This window comes from Trachurus trachurus (genome assembly GCF_905171665.1).
Source record: "Trachurus trachurus genome assembly, chromosome: 3".
Classification (NCBI taxonomy): Eukaryota; Metazoa; Chordata; class Actinopteri; order Carangiformes; family Carangidae; genus Trachurus; species Trachurus trachurus.
In genome coordinates, this window is record NC_139893.1 from 22424691 (window position 1) to 22436628 (window position 11938).

The following is an 11938-nucleotide window of genomic DNA, read 5'->3' on the forward strand; positions in this document are numbered from 1 at the left end:
TAGTTTATTTTCATCTGCTTGGTTTTACAATTTTTACTTAATATGCACCAACAATATCAGCTGTTAAAGCCAAAATGTCATGTTCTTTGATATCACTTTTTGACAAGTGTGGCCTCTGCTTTGACAACATTCTTCACCTTTAAAGCATTTCATCTTCATCAGCAACGCAGTGCCTTACTCTCCCAATACACTTCATATTTTAGGTGTGCAACTTAAAGATACCCAGTGAAGGTTGCTTTTGGTTATAAAAGAGTCTCATTAATGTGGATGAATCTACATTACCCACGCTTGTTTATGTCCATTTTCAATAGATATATCGTTTTATCTTTGTAGTTATTTTGATATGATTATTTTGTGGTCGACTCACCCAGCATTTCCTCGGAAAGACGGAGCGATTTACTGCAATTGACTATGCGCATGCGCCAACAGAGACTAGCAGAGCAATTTGACAGGAGACCGAGATTGAGAGAAAAAGAAAACGAATGAGTGAGAAGCTTCTCTGCACCGGAGACAGCTGAGGCAGGCGGAGCAGCTCGGTGTCACTAAACTCAGCGGTCCTGGTGCTCCACGTCTGTCTCAGACTCGGTGGGCTTACATGTACCGAGACTCGGTTCTCCTCCTCTGCCCTGACTCTCTCCTCTCTCCCACACTTGAGCACCCATCCAGGGCTATAAAGTCAGCCTGCTCCGGTACTCCGCTGTCCTGCTAGAGGCTGTTCTTGAGGATTTTAAATACATTTCCAAAGTAATTTGCCTAAAACTGCTCACAAAAAAGTTAGCCTGGAGCCCTGATGTCCGAGCCAGATAAGCATCTTTACGACAACACGTGCTTGAGCTCATGGGAAATGCAGTCTTCCTTCCGGCTTTAACAATAAAGGCTTTAACAATAAAATGAAAAATATCAAGGCTAGAATTATTTGCTTAATTTGAAGCTAGCAGCAGGTGGTTAGCTTAGCTTGACCAAGGGGGCAGTTGTCGGTCTGAGAAGTGAAGCTCACTTCCGCGTTCAAAAAACTGCAATCCCCTCGGATTCCTATGGGGGCTGGTGTCAGAAGGGAGCATTCCCCATCGACCCCCATGTTAAAATCGCCGACTTTACATCCTCAGTAAACATGTTAAAAGCCTGGTGTCAGAACGTTTTTTCGTCTCAATCAATAGTTTCTACCCCTGCACACACTCTGAGGGCGGTGAATTTTTTTTAAAACTCTGCCGTTTTACTGTTATTAGGTTAAAACTCTGGCCAATTAGGGCGCGGAAACGTTGAGTGACAGGTCCGAGCAGCTCCGTGGACAGCCGCTTCGAGGCCAGTGGGCGGGTTCTCGGCCGGCCAATCCAACATGGCGCTGTTCAGGCCGCCATATTTGAGTCACAAAAACGACTCCCCAAAACCAATGGGTGACGTCACGGACGCTACGTCCATTCTTTTTACAGTCTATGAGCTTGACATAAGGACAACAAAAAATGGACACTAAAGGGCAAAGAGAACAGAAGAATCCAATTTGTAAGTATTGGAAAGAGGGGGGAAAAAATGACTTTTTTAATGTAAGAGGGTAATGTATGTAGCTAATGCAGATGTCAGAGAGGAGAGTGTGGTCAGCAGGATGAGAGGAGATATCCTTTACTTGTTAAAAAGATTAGATTTTTAGCCTATGACAGAAGATGGAGAGTGGCCGTGTTTCTGACTGGGGTGCCAAGGTCATTGCACCAACAGGGAGCCAGTAGGAAGGAGAGCTGAGTCCCAGTGGACCATTTACTATTAATGTGTTCTCATCTGCCTCACAAAGCTCTGTCAGGGTCTTAAAAACCCTCCTGGTGCTCTCTACCCCTGTATGGCCACAGGGTCCTCGGCTCACTGAGAATGATCGGTGAGCACGGCTGAATGGCCTGTCGTGTCCATAATGTTTTGATGTAGTGTTAATACGCACCAATAGTCAACAAAACACAGCAAATACAGATATCAGACCATCTGAGGTAATCAATAAATAGAGGCTGGTATAGCACTCAGGGCCAATATATGTTTCTCTCTGCTTTGTGATGAGTAATGCTGCTATTCTGTCTGCGAACAAAGAAATGCCAAAAAAACAGAGCAACTATTTTTCAGCTTTTGAAAGTGAATGTTTTTCTTCCTCTAGTTCACAGCTTCCGAAATGGCTGTGACCTGAAAAATAGTAAAATTAACAAAATTAATACTAATGGTCTGGTGCAAGGCCGGAATAAGCTTGGAGCTACAAATGACCCCAAGCAGGAGCCATGTGGGGTCACGCTGAGATATGCTAAGCAAGATTTTATTGCAGGCAACAATAGAGCTGCAGATGAATGGAAAAAGCACAGAGATGAACAATGAAGCAGAACTTTGGACTTGTTGTGGAAATGTTTCCCTTTTCACCAAATGGAGCACTGAATGCAGCTGAATAGCATCCACCAACAAAGCGAACCCGTAGAGGAACATGGCTGAAGTTCAGTGAGGACTAAGAGATCTGCATTATTCACACAGCCCTGCCAGTCATAACTGACATGGAGGGCGGTGGGGGTGACTCATCCTACTTGATAATACATGATGATTGATGTTTTTTGAAACACAAAACATCCCACATGCATAATAAGCAGGAGCTTTATCAGTGGGCCCAGGAGAGAAAGGAGGAAGGTTAGGTTTTCAGTGACGTCTGGCGGTGAAGTTGACACACGGTGATGGACGCTGTGAGGGTCAAACATACATCCTGACCTGGGTAGAGGTTATCGCTTAGGAAATTAACAATGTGTTTGCGTGACAGAGACGGACCAACAGAGAGAATCGGAGAGGGAGAGTTCAAGAGAGAAAACAGTTACCAAGTCACCACCATCACAGCAATGCCTCATACTATGAATCATCCATCAGTATCATGCATAAGAAGGAATTAGCCATAATGCTGCTTTCAGTGTGGCTTCACTAAGCCTGGAGATACCATGTTTAAACATGATTAACTGTAATAAAACCTCAGTAAAGCTCTTGCTACCTGATTAGACATAAAAGTGTCTGCCTCATAGATATCTCACAGCAGCAGGTACTTGATAATTGTTGCCTATTACTGAGCAATCACATGGCACATTATAAATAAAAAATTCCAGCAAAAGGCAATGCATGTAAATAGATGGAAATCGATTGACTATGCACAAGGGAATCATTTCAGTCGGGTCTGTTTTATGTTTTTTCATGCCACCATGGAACAAATGGCAGTCTAAATAGGTAGATACATGATTTTTTTCAGCCCCCTTCAATCTCCTAAATTTGACATGATAAACTGTTGCCCACAGTAGCGACACTGACTCATAATCTGCTGTATAAAAGCAGAAGCTCAACTAAATGTCAACAGAAAGCCCCCGGAATGCTGCTGCAGGGCTTTAAAGGGTTTTTCTAATCCTGGCTGAAACAGCAGAGCCTTCAGTATTTTTCACCCCTCGAGCCTCAATGCATCTTTTGATTGTTAAAGGGTGGCGGTGGTGGGGGTGCCTCATTAGTATGCATCTTTTAAGGCGCAAGGGCTGCCTGCAGATGCAGGAGCTGAGGTGGTGGGGGCGTGGGAGAAGCTGGGTCAGTCACATGGTCGGGACTTCTCACTGCATCCCTGCATGTAGAGGATCTGAACGAAGAAGAAAAAAAAGGCGCTCTCTCCTAATTCTCAGATGGCAGCCGTGACCTACTTTTTACAAAGACAGGCTCATGCAAACTTGATGATATGCTTATAACAGAGAAGCCCGTCGTGCACAGCCTGAGGTATGCCTCGCACTGCGGCAGCAGCAGGGGGTCTGTGTGGTGAGAACCGACCTGGAGCACAAGTGTTAGCAACTCCAGCCTGGGTGGTTAAACGACACTTGCAGCACTGACACCGACACTGCACGGGACAGGAAGTTGACGAGAAGTTTGAAGGTTACCATGGTCACCTGAGTCCCACTGGTAAATCACTTCCTTGCTAATCGATTTAATACCTTAAGACAGGGCACTAATTCATTAATTAAAATGAATAACTCTTACAAAATGTTCCTTTTATTACACAGTACTGCAGCCACTGTAGTTATTCTAAAAGCTGTTTTAGCTAGTAGTGACACTGTGTGCTGTCTATCTAGTATCCTGCTGCTTCATTCTCACCAAACCAATTTAAAAGTTTAAAACGTAGGGTTATTATCAAACTTTTTTCTGTAAAAATATTGTGAGAAATCCGTCATATACCGGGAGATGTGTCTTGACAGATTCCATCTCTCATTTCAAATCCATATTTTGTCAGTTTCCATCTATTTTATTCAAATTAATTTAATGTAGCCTCCTGTCTCCTGTGGTTAGACATTTTGTATTAGAGAAGTCTGACTTTTTGTTAAATGATAAAAAAAGAAAGAAAGGAAGCTTGAGAAAAATCTGTTCATATTCCTAGATCTAAGATTTTTTTTGTGTGCTTTTAAAAAAAAAAAATCTGAACCAGAACTCATGTATTGACACAAATATGAAGGAAAATCATGTGTTGATTAGTGCTATTTAAAGGTACAGTATGTAAGAAATCTAAAGCAACTGGCCGTAAAATCCTCCTAATAGCCTATGTCACAGAGACTCAGGAATAAAGCTGAACTCACCAACAACAATAGTACAGCCAGAGTATTCGCATTAAAAATCTTTTTTTGCAGACTGCAAATCATGTTTATGTTTTGAATTTACGTGTTTACATGTTGCGCCACCTAGTGCTCTCTCCCAGTCACGGCGGCGTCAGTGGCATTTCAGCCTCCACTGGTCCACTGAGCTGCCGCTACGACTGGGAGAAAAAACGAGATCGCTGTGTTTTGAATTTGACTGCAGTAACTGTTTTTGGCCACATTCTTACATATTGCACCTTTTCCATAAGGGGAGCTATAGTGCAGCAGGTTTGCAGTGAAAATATGACTGTGTCTCTTTTGCTTCATATCTGCTTAAATGTAAAGCAGAAATCCGAGGCTGAAGTCAAGCAGGTGTAAAGCTCATTTTTCAAGAGCAGTCAACAGAGTGTAAGTGAGGCTCTTCCTATATGTATTTGCGCCTTCTAATGATACTAACACACCAAAAACGGCAGATCACACAAAGTAACCCCTGAAGGCTTGTTAAGACATCTCACCCTAGACAGTATGAAAAAAACATCCTCCCCCCTAAAAAAAACACAATATAATGAAAAATATCAATGCTACAAAGAAAAATAAGTCAAGATGAGAAAGAGATTCAGGTGAGTTGGGCATCAGACACCCAGACATCAAGACTTCAACAGCGTATAAGGAAATAAAGATAGGGACATGCATGGATACAGAGCGGGATGGAGGTGGAGGGGAAATAAATAAATTTACTGGCAGCAAGGAGGGGGAGGCAGGAGTGAAGGTGTGTGAGTGCATCTGGATGGGGAGTTGGCGGTGGGGAGGTACATCCATCTGACATCCCAGATTAGGGGGTAGTACAAAACCCTTTGACTGTGTTCCAGCTCAGTGGGCCTGGGAAAATCTGGAAGTTGTCAGTTATTCTCCCAAAAGATATTAATCAAATCATTACTCAGAATATCTGAAATTCACACAGTCTGGCTGCAAGTATGTTATTATCAATTAAACCAGATTTCATTATAAATATGTCCAAGAATAGTCTTATGCTTTGCTGTCATACCTAATGTTGGAGATGTAGGGTATATTACTTTTTTTTTCTCCTGTCATGCTATCTCTCTCATCCTTTATGTCTCTGCTAATGCTGCCAAATCCAGCACCTCTACTGAGCAATTTAACCGTGCATATGATGAATGTTCCTTTAAACGGGGCCCTGAGGCTGAGAAATAAATATATTTAACAGCACATTTAGCAAAAGAAAAAAAAATTGCACAACTGGATCAGTGCTTTTAACATTAATTAGTCCAATACGTTGCTTTTATTTGAACATATTTTGCTGCCTCCAGGTGTTGAACGACCACTCCACTATTTTATTCACGACGAGCCGTACAACTCTGCAAGTGAAAGGCAAGACAAATTTGGGATAGTTGTATAATGTCTTCTGTGGCTCTCTCGAGCCTTAGATAAAGCCTGTATTACAAAGACAAGAACTTAATCTGACATGGAGGTTATAGACATTAGTGTTGCATTAGCAAAATTGTGGGTGTTGGTATTATCTTTAGTTTACCGGTACAAGGGAGTCAAATTTAGAAGATTGCAGCCAGCACTGCTTTATTTCACTTATCTGTTTTCTAAATGTGTCTATAGCAATTTTCCTACCTTTACAGAAATTCATAACTAAATAGATGGAGTGGCCCTTTAAATACATCCAAATGTGCACAAGATCGTGGGTTCAACTACTCCACTTTAGTAAAGACTCTCAGTTGAACAGGAAATATTCCACTTGTGTTCCAGTGAAATCCTATAAAAATTAACTTGTCTATTCCCATGCAGGAGCCTTATGCAAGAATTATAAAGCAGATATTTAGAGCTGTAGTTGCTACTGGCCACAGTCAGACACACATGCAGTATGTGGGCTGCACAGGAGTTTAAAGAGGGAGAGAAAACGTTGACTTATGTAACGCAGCAATGCTCAGTGTCTGAACTGGGGGACACTCTCAGCCCACACAAGTCACCTAAGCGGACCTTGGAAACACGTGAAACAGGTTTCTTTGGCAGCATCACATAGCTGGCAGGTTTCATATAAAATTTGAAGCTGAGGGTGTCCAAAGATCGATAGTTTCAAGCAGAGTCGAGGTGTTTTAAAATTTAAAAAAGAGAAAAATGGAAAGCGAGAAAAAAGAAAATCATTTCTTGAAGGAATCATATTGACCCAAAGTTTTTAGGTAATTGTTGAATGTGATGGCAGGTGAAGTACACACTTCAGTAGGTAATGCAACTGATTCTTGTGACAGCTTTTTACTTTATTTTTCTTCTTTTGTTGTTGTTGTTTGTTTGTAGATCAGATACCAAGTCTGATACAGGATACTAGTAATTTATCCTGTATGTCTGACTGGAACTCAGTGGTGCCAACACATGACCTGAACCTCTTTCTGGTTTCTTTCCAGTATGTTTGACTTCTAACAATTGAAAGTGACATTTCCAGGATAGTTAAACATTAATGAGGATAAATATGTTGAGGGTTTATAGCTTAAGTCTCAGGATATTAGAAGCAACAGACATTTATTGACTGGATCATTGAGATTTTAAAGTTATCAGATGATAAACTTCAAGCTATGTTTGGCAAAGCAGATAAAGAGTAAACCATTTTGGAGTGTGGGACTCTGCTTGCAGATAAACAGCTGGTGATTTTACAAGTCCACATAAATCTCTTTGATTTAAGAAAGGGTTTACTTTAAAGACGCCAAAACAACACAACTTTAGGCAGTTGGTTCATTTCAAACACCAATGGAGGATCTTTGAAAGAGAACCATCTGCCCTAATGACTTCCCCTAGTAATAACAAACACCATACAGTACATGATAAGATGGATGGATAGATTGATAGATGCCGGATAGATGGACTAAATCTTTTAAGCCTCCCTCTACTGAAGAGTGTGTTTATCTTATTTCTCACTATTTTCATGGCTCAATTTTTTGTGCAGAGATAGAAATTGCAGGGATGTTTCACATTCATCTGCTGGAGGAGGAAAGCTTCTCCACCCTCATATTTTATGACATCACAACTAGACAGCCAATCATTGCCCAACATGCAATGTAATGTGGAAAACTGGAAACCTCACATACACATGGTATATTTCAGCTTTTTTAACCAAAAGTCTTTACATATAGATTTTGGATGTTTAGATGAAGTGGAGAATGTTTAACCAAGGTCATTGATTTTCTTTCAGGATAAACCATAATACAAAGCAAAGTATTTTAACGTCTTCAAACTTATCCAGAGGGGATCTTTAAATAGAACTGACAAACTATAAATCCCGGTGAGATTATGCTAGGCATTACACTACAGTGAATACCGTACGGTGCCATTAAATGTCATAATGTCCTCACTATAAAAGTGGTGCAGTTTTCCTGGGAAATTGAGGGACTTAACCTCATTTTCTAGGTGGAACAGAAAATTACATAATGTTTCACTTCTAAGAAAATCTCCATATTCTTTGGGCAAGTACAGAAAACCTAACCTTTTTGCTGATGGTGATGTTTCAAACTGATGATAGACAGTTACTTTTTTGTGCACATGATGAAAAAATATGATCTTTCAGGAGGTTACAGGTTCTGTACTTAACATGTTTATACATTGATTACATGATTGTGAGATTAGTCCCTGTACATTATATTTTATTAAAAAATGTTTTGTAATGTTACCAAAAAGTTATGACTCATTCACCAATGCAGCTTTTGCACGTTGACATTCACTAACTCTCTCACAAATTGATTTAGTTCAGTGCTCTGCAGCAGTTTCAGCAGGAAATGCATGGATGCTGGTGAATACATCCACAATTATAGTCAAATGGAAGGATGAAGGAATGAAGGGGAGGAGATGAAGGGGGCTGATTTTTCTGTAAATACATTTTGCAGGCACTTAGCAACTGACGCCACGGTGATGACTGTATAGATTTGTCTGATACATCAGACCATTGTCTCAAAACCAGCCACTCGACAGCACAAAAAAGACGGAAAACAAAATGAGGCCAAACATCATGCCAATGCCAGAGGTGAAAACACTGATTGGATTCTGCAAACAACTGTGCACCTGCGGTCAGAGCGTGTACACATAGACCTGTCAAACGCTTCAGCAGCACTCAGAGAACAGTCCCGTCTTCAAGTATCACAGCGAGGCCTTATTTTATGCACTTCACACACTGATTTCTCTTGTGACGATGAATCTCTAATGTGAGAGAAATGGAAAACTAACTCGGCAGGTTTTTTTGGCTGACCAATCCTCCTACACTTCCTGCTCTGAGCCGTCGATTTACTTTCTATTTTCCTCATCTCTCCTTGTTTCCCTCGTGATGAATGAAACAGACTTCTTGTTAGCAAAATGCATTCATTTAACACCTCACAAAGAGACGCAGGAGCAACAACAATTTGCACTGTTTGCAGCCTCAGTCACACATGCTCTGTATTAATGCTGGTTATCTTTAGAGCTTGTTTTTTTCTGTCCAGTTAATAAATTAACACCAAGCAATTCACCTCTGTTGTTTATTATGTCTCAGTTAGCACAATACATATTTATATACTGTTAACGTTTCAAGCCAAAGAATTAACTGTATCATATATAGTTCATCACCATACAGAGGCGAGTGTCCAGTGTGTCAGATATTACACAAGTTCTACCCACCACTATCTCAGTGTGGTTTGAATTCCCATCAGATATGGAAGCTGATGAGACTTTGGGCAGCGCCTCTGATAAGCTGTCACTGAGCGGTGGTGCTGGGTGGAGGTTGTCATCCATGCTGAGCAGCAAGAAAACAAACCAGCCTGCTGCATGGCCAGGGACCATGAAATGCACAATTAGTCCTGGGTCAATTGCATTAGGGTTTCTCAAAGGCAAAAAGGCAATTAAACGCAGGACTCTGTACTCATTATAAACTGGATTTTAGGCATTTTTAAGTGAAAATACACAAACCGGATTATCCCACTGTTGATCCCAGTGAATAAGAGAAGAGATAAATTAGTGTTAAGCGAACAGGAGCAGGTTTAGATAGAAGAAACCTTTATCTCAGGGTCACACTGGGGTCACACTAATCACTAATAGTGTGCTGTGACCTCTCTACCCTTCATCTCTTTGCTATTCTTTGCTTTTAATGTTGCTGAGCTTTAAAATGACTCTTATTCTGCACCTGATTAGCCTGGGAAAAAAGAAGTCTGTGATAAAAAACAGTCACGTAAATGACTCCAGTGTTGTAAAGAGCTCGAGATTCCCGGTGCATAGAGGGTACCAGGCTACCCTCTAGTGGCACAGCAAAGCGATGGACCGTGTCACAAAATAAGTTGTTGTCTCCCTCAAACGGATAAAGGGTAATCGCTCCACCAAAAAACTGATGGGAGGAAAAGTCCTTTGTGGCTTGAAGACGACGCGGGGGAAGCCGTGCGGGGAATTCCAGTGCGTGAAAGAGAGGGAGATGTTCACTTTATATGCAAATCACCCCCATCGACACCAGAGGTCTTATTTTAAGGCCCGAGCTCTGGTCCCCCCCCCCCCTCTCTCTTTTTTTTTTACTGACTTTTCAAGAAAGGAAGCTTTGATGTTGGCAGGAAGGATCGATGCCAGAGAGAGAGAGAAAGGGAGGGGAGAGAGAGGGAGCAAGAGAAGGGAGGGTTGAGAGGATGCAGAATGAAAATGTAGTTCTGGGGGTGTGTGGGTGAGGGATGGGTGAGTGAGTGGGTGGGTAGCGTTGGGGAGGGGTGTGGGGGTGGGTGGGGGGCTGTCTGCCGTCATCATCGCTTCCTCTGTTTTAAGCAAACACTTCGTGGATCCCGTGAAAGTGAAGCATCCTGGGTTTTTATATCTCTGAAGCGGGGGTGGATTGGGGTAGTAGTGGGGGTTGGATAAGCTACAAGTGAGCCCCCCACCCCCTCTCCGCTCCCCGCTGCCCCCTCCTCCAGTCTAGACCCTCTGCATCATCTGCACATAATAAAGTTTGTCGGGTCGCATCGGCCTCTGAGGATGCGGGCTGAGATGTAACTGGTTGACCTTACTGCACCATTTATTTCTGTTTCATTTAGCACAATCTGTCGGAGCAGTTGCTGTAACACGAGGACGAGGAATCAAGTGAATGGGTGATCTGAGGTTCTCCGCAACGTCCTTCTGTCATTTGGCCATGCAGGCCTGCGGTGCCGCTGCGGAGGAGCAACTTTATTGGAGGGGGTGGGGGGCACATACACGCACGCACACGCACACATACACACGCATAAGAAGAAGAAAAAATCTCGATTTGCAAGATAGTTTGTTGGTATAGCTCTAAAGGATTTGCGTTGTTGTACCAGAATAAGCGCATTTCCCCTTCCACACTGACAGAAGCGATGGCTACAGATGGGTTTATTATAAAAGAAAGGCCAATAAACAGTGAGTGAAGTGCAAAAAGTCTGTGAATTAAAAGAGATAATCAGCCAACAAGTCAGATCGGTGCAAAAGAAAAAGCAACAGACACTCCGGGAACACAGACGCCTCACCGAGGATGTGATCAATTAACGATTCAAAAACGCACGGAATAATCCGCATCTACTTACATAGAGGTGATGTTTTTGAATAACTCTTCTATGTCAACATTGGTCCCATTGTTCCCGGTATCTTGCAGGGCGAGTAAAGGGAAAAACCTGCCGTTGTCGGACTTATTGCAATAGATCTCTGTTTGAGAGCATCTGCAGGTCAGCGGGCAGTCCAGCATGGAGCTCAGATAGTCCTGGAAAATACTCATCAGAAACAAAACCCTCCACCAGCAAATCCGGATCGAATGAAACCATAGATCCATGTCTCCGGGTAAATCGGGGGGAGAAAAAGAGGTCCCGATGTCCTCTGTGTTAGAAACAGAACAGGAGAGAGGAGAGGAGGAGAGTAGGAGGAAGGAAGGAAGGAGGAGGATGGTGGTGCGTCTGTACAGAGGATGCTCTATGTGAGCGTTTCTGCCGTGGATGGATGCTGTGGTGTCCTTGCGCGTCAGAGATTGCGTGAAAGGGAGGAAAAGAAGAAAGAAAAAGACGCAACAAAAAGGAGAAAAAACGGGAATTAAAAATAAGACAGCGAAATAAAGCGAGGCTCCCGTCGTCTATTCATCTGAAGATACATGGTGTTTCCCCGGAATACCGTGCTGCCGTGTCGTCGTTTCTTTCCAAGCAGGACCAGGACGACTGGTTGGAGAGCAGAGACACAAAACGAGAAGTTGGAGCATCAAGTCCCTCCTACCTGCAGAAACTGCATGCAATCAACAGTGGTTAGAGCCACACTTGACATATAATGATTCATACAGCGTGCAGCACATCGACTGCATTATAATGAATATATCAATACAAAAAGACTGT

The 11938-nt window shown here is 42.4% G+C and overlaps 1 protein-coding gene across 1 annotated transcript in view; it reads right to left on the minus strand.

The window, feature by feature from the left end:
- Positions 1-11391, minus strand: part of ntrk3b (neurotrophic tyrosine kinase, receptor, type 3b) — a gene marked incomplete at both ends in the record, with an annotated part of 175015 nt that extends 163624 nt beyond the window's left edge. The window contains one exon of the mRNA XM_083969282.1: positions 11150-11391. Coding sequence (XP_083825408.1) covers positions 11150-11391 — 242 coding nt within the window. The remainder of the gene's footprint in view (positions 1-11149) is intronic.
- Positions 11392-11938: the final 547 nt, after the last annotated feature.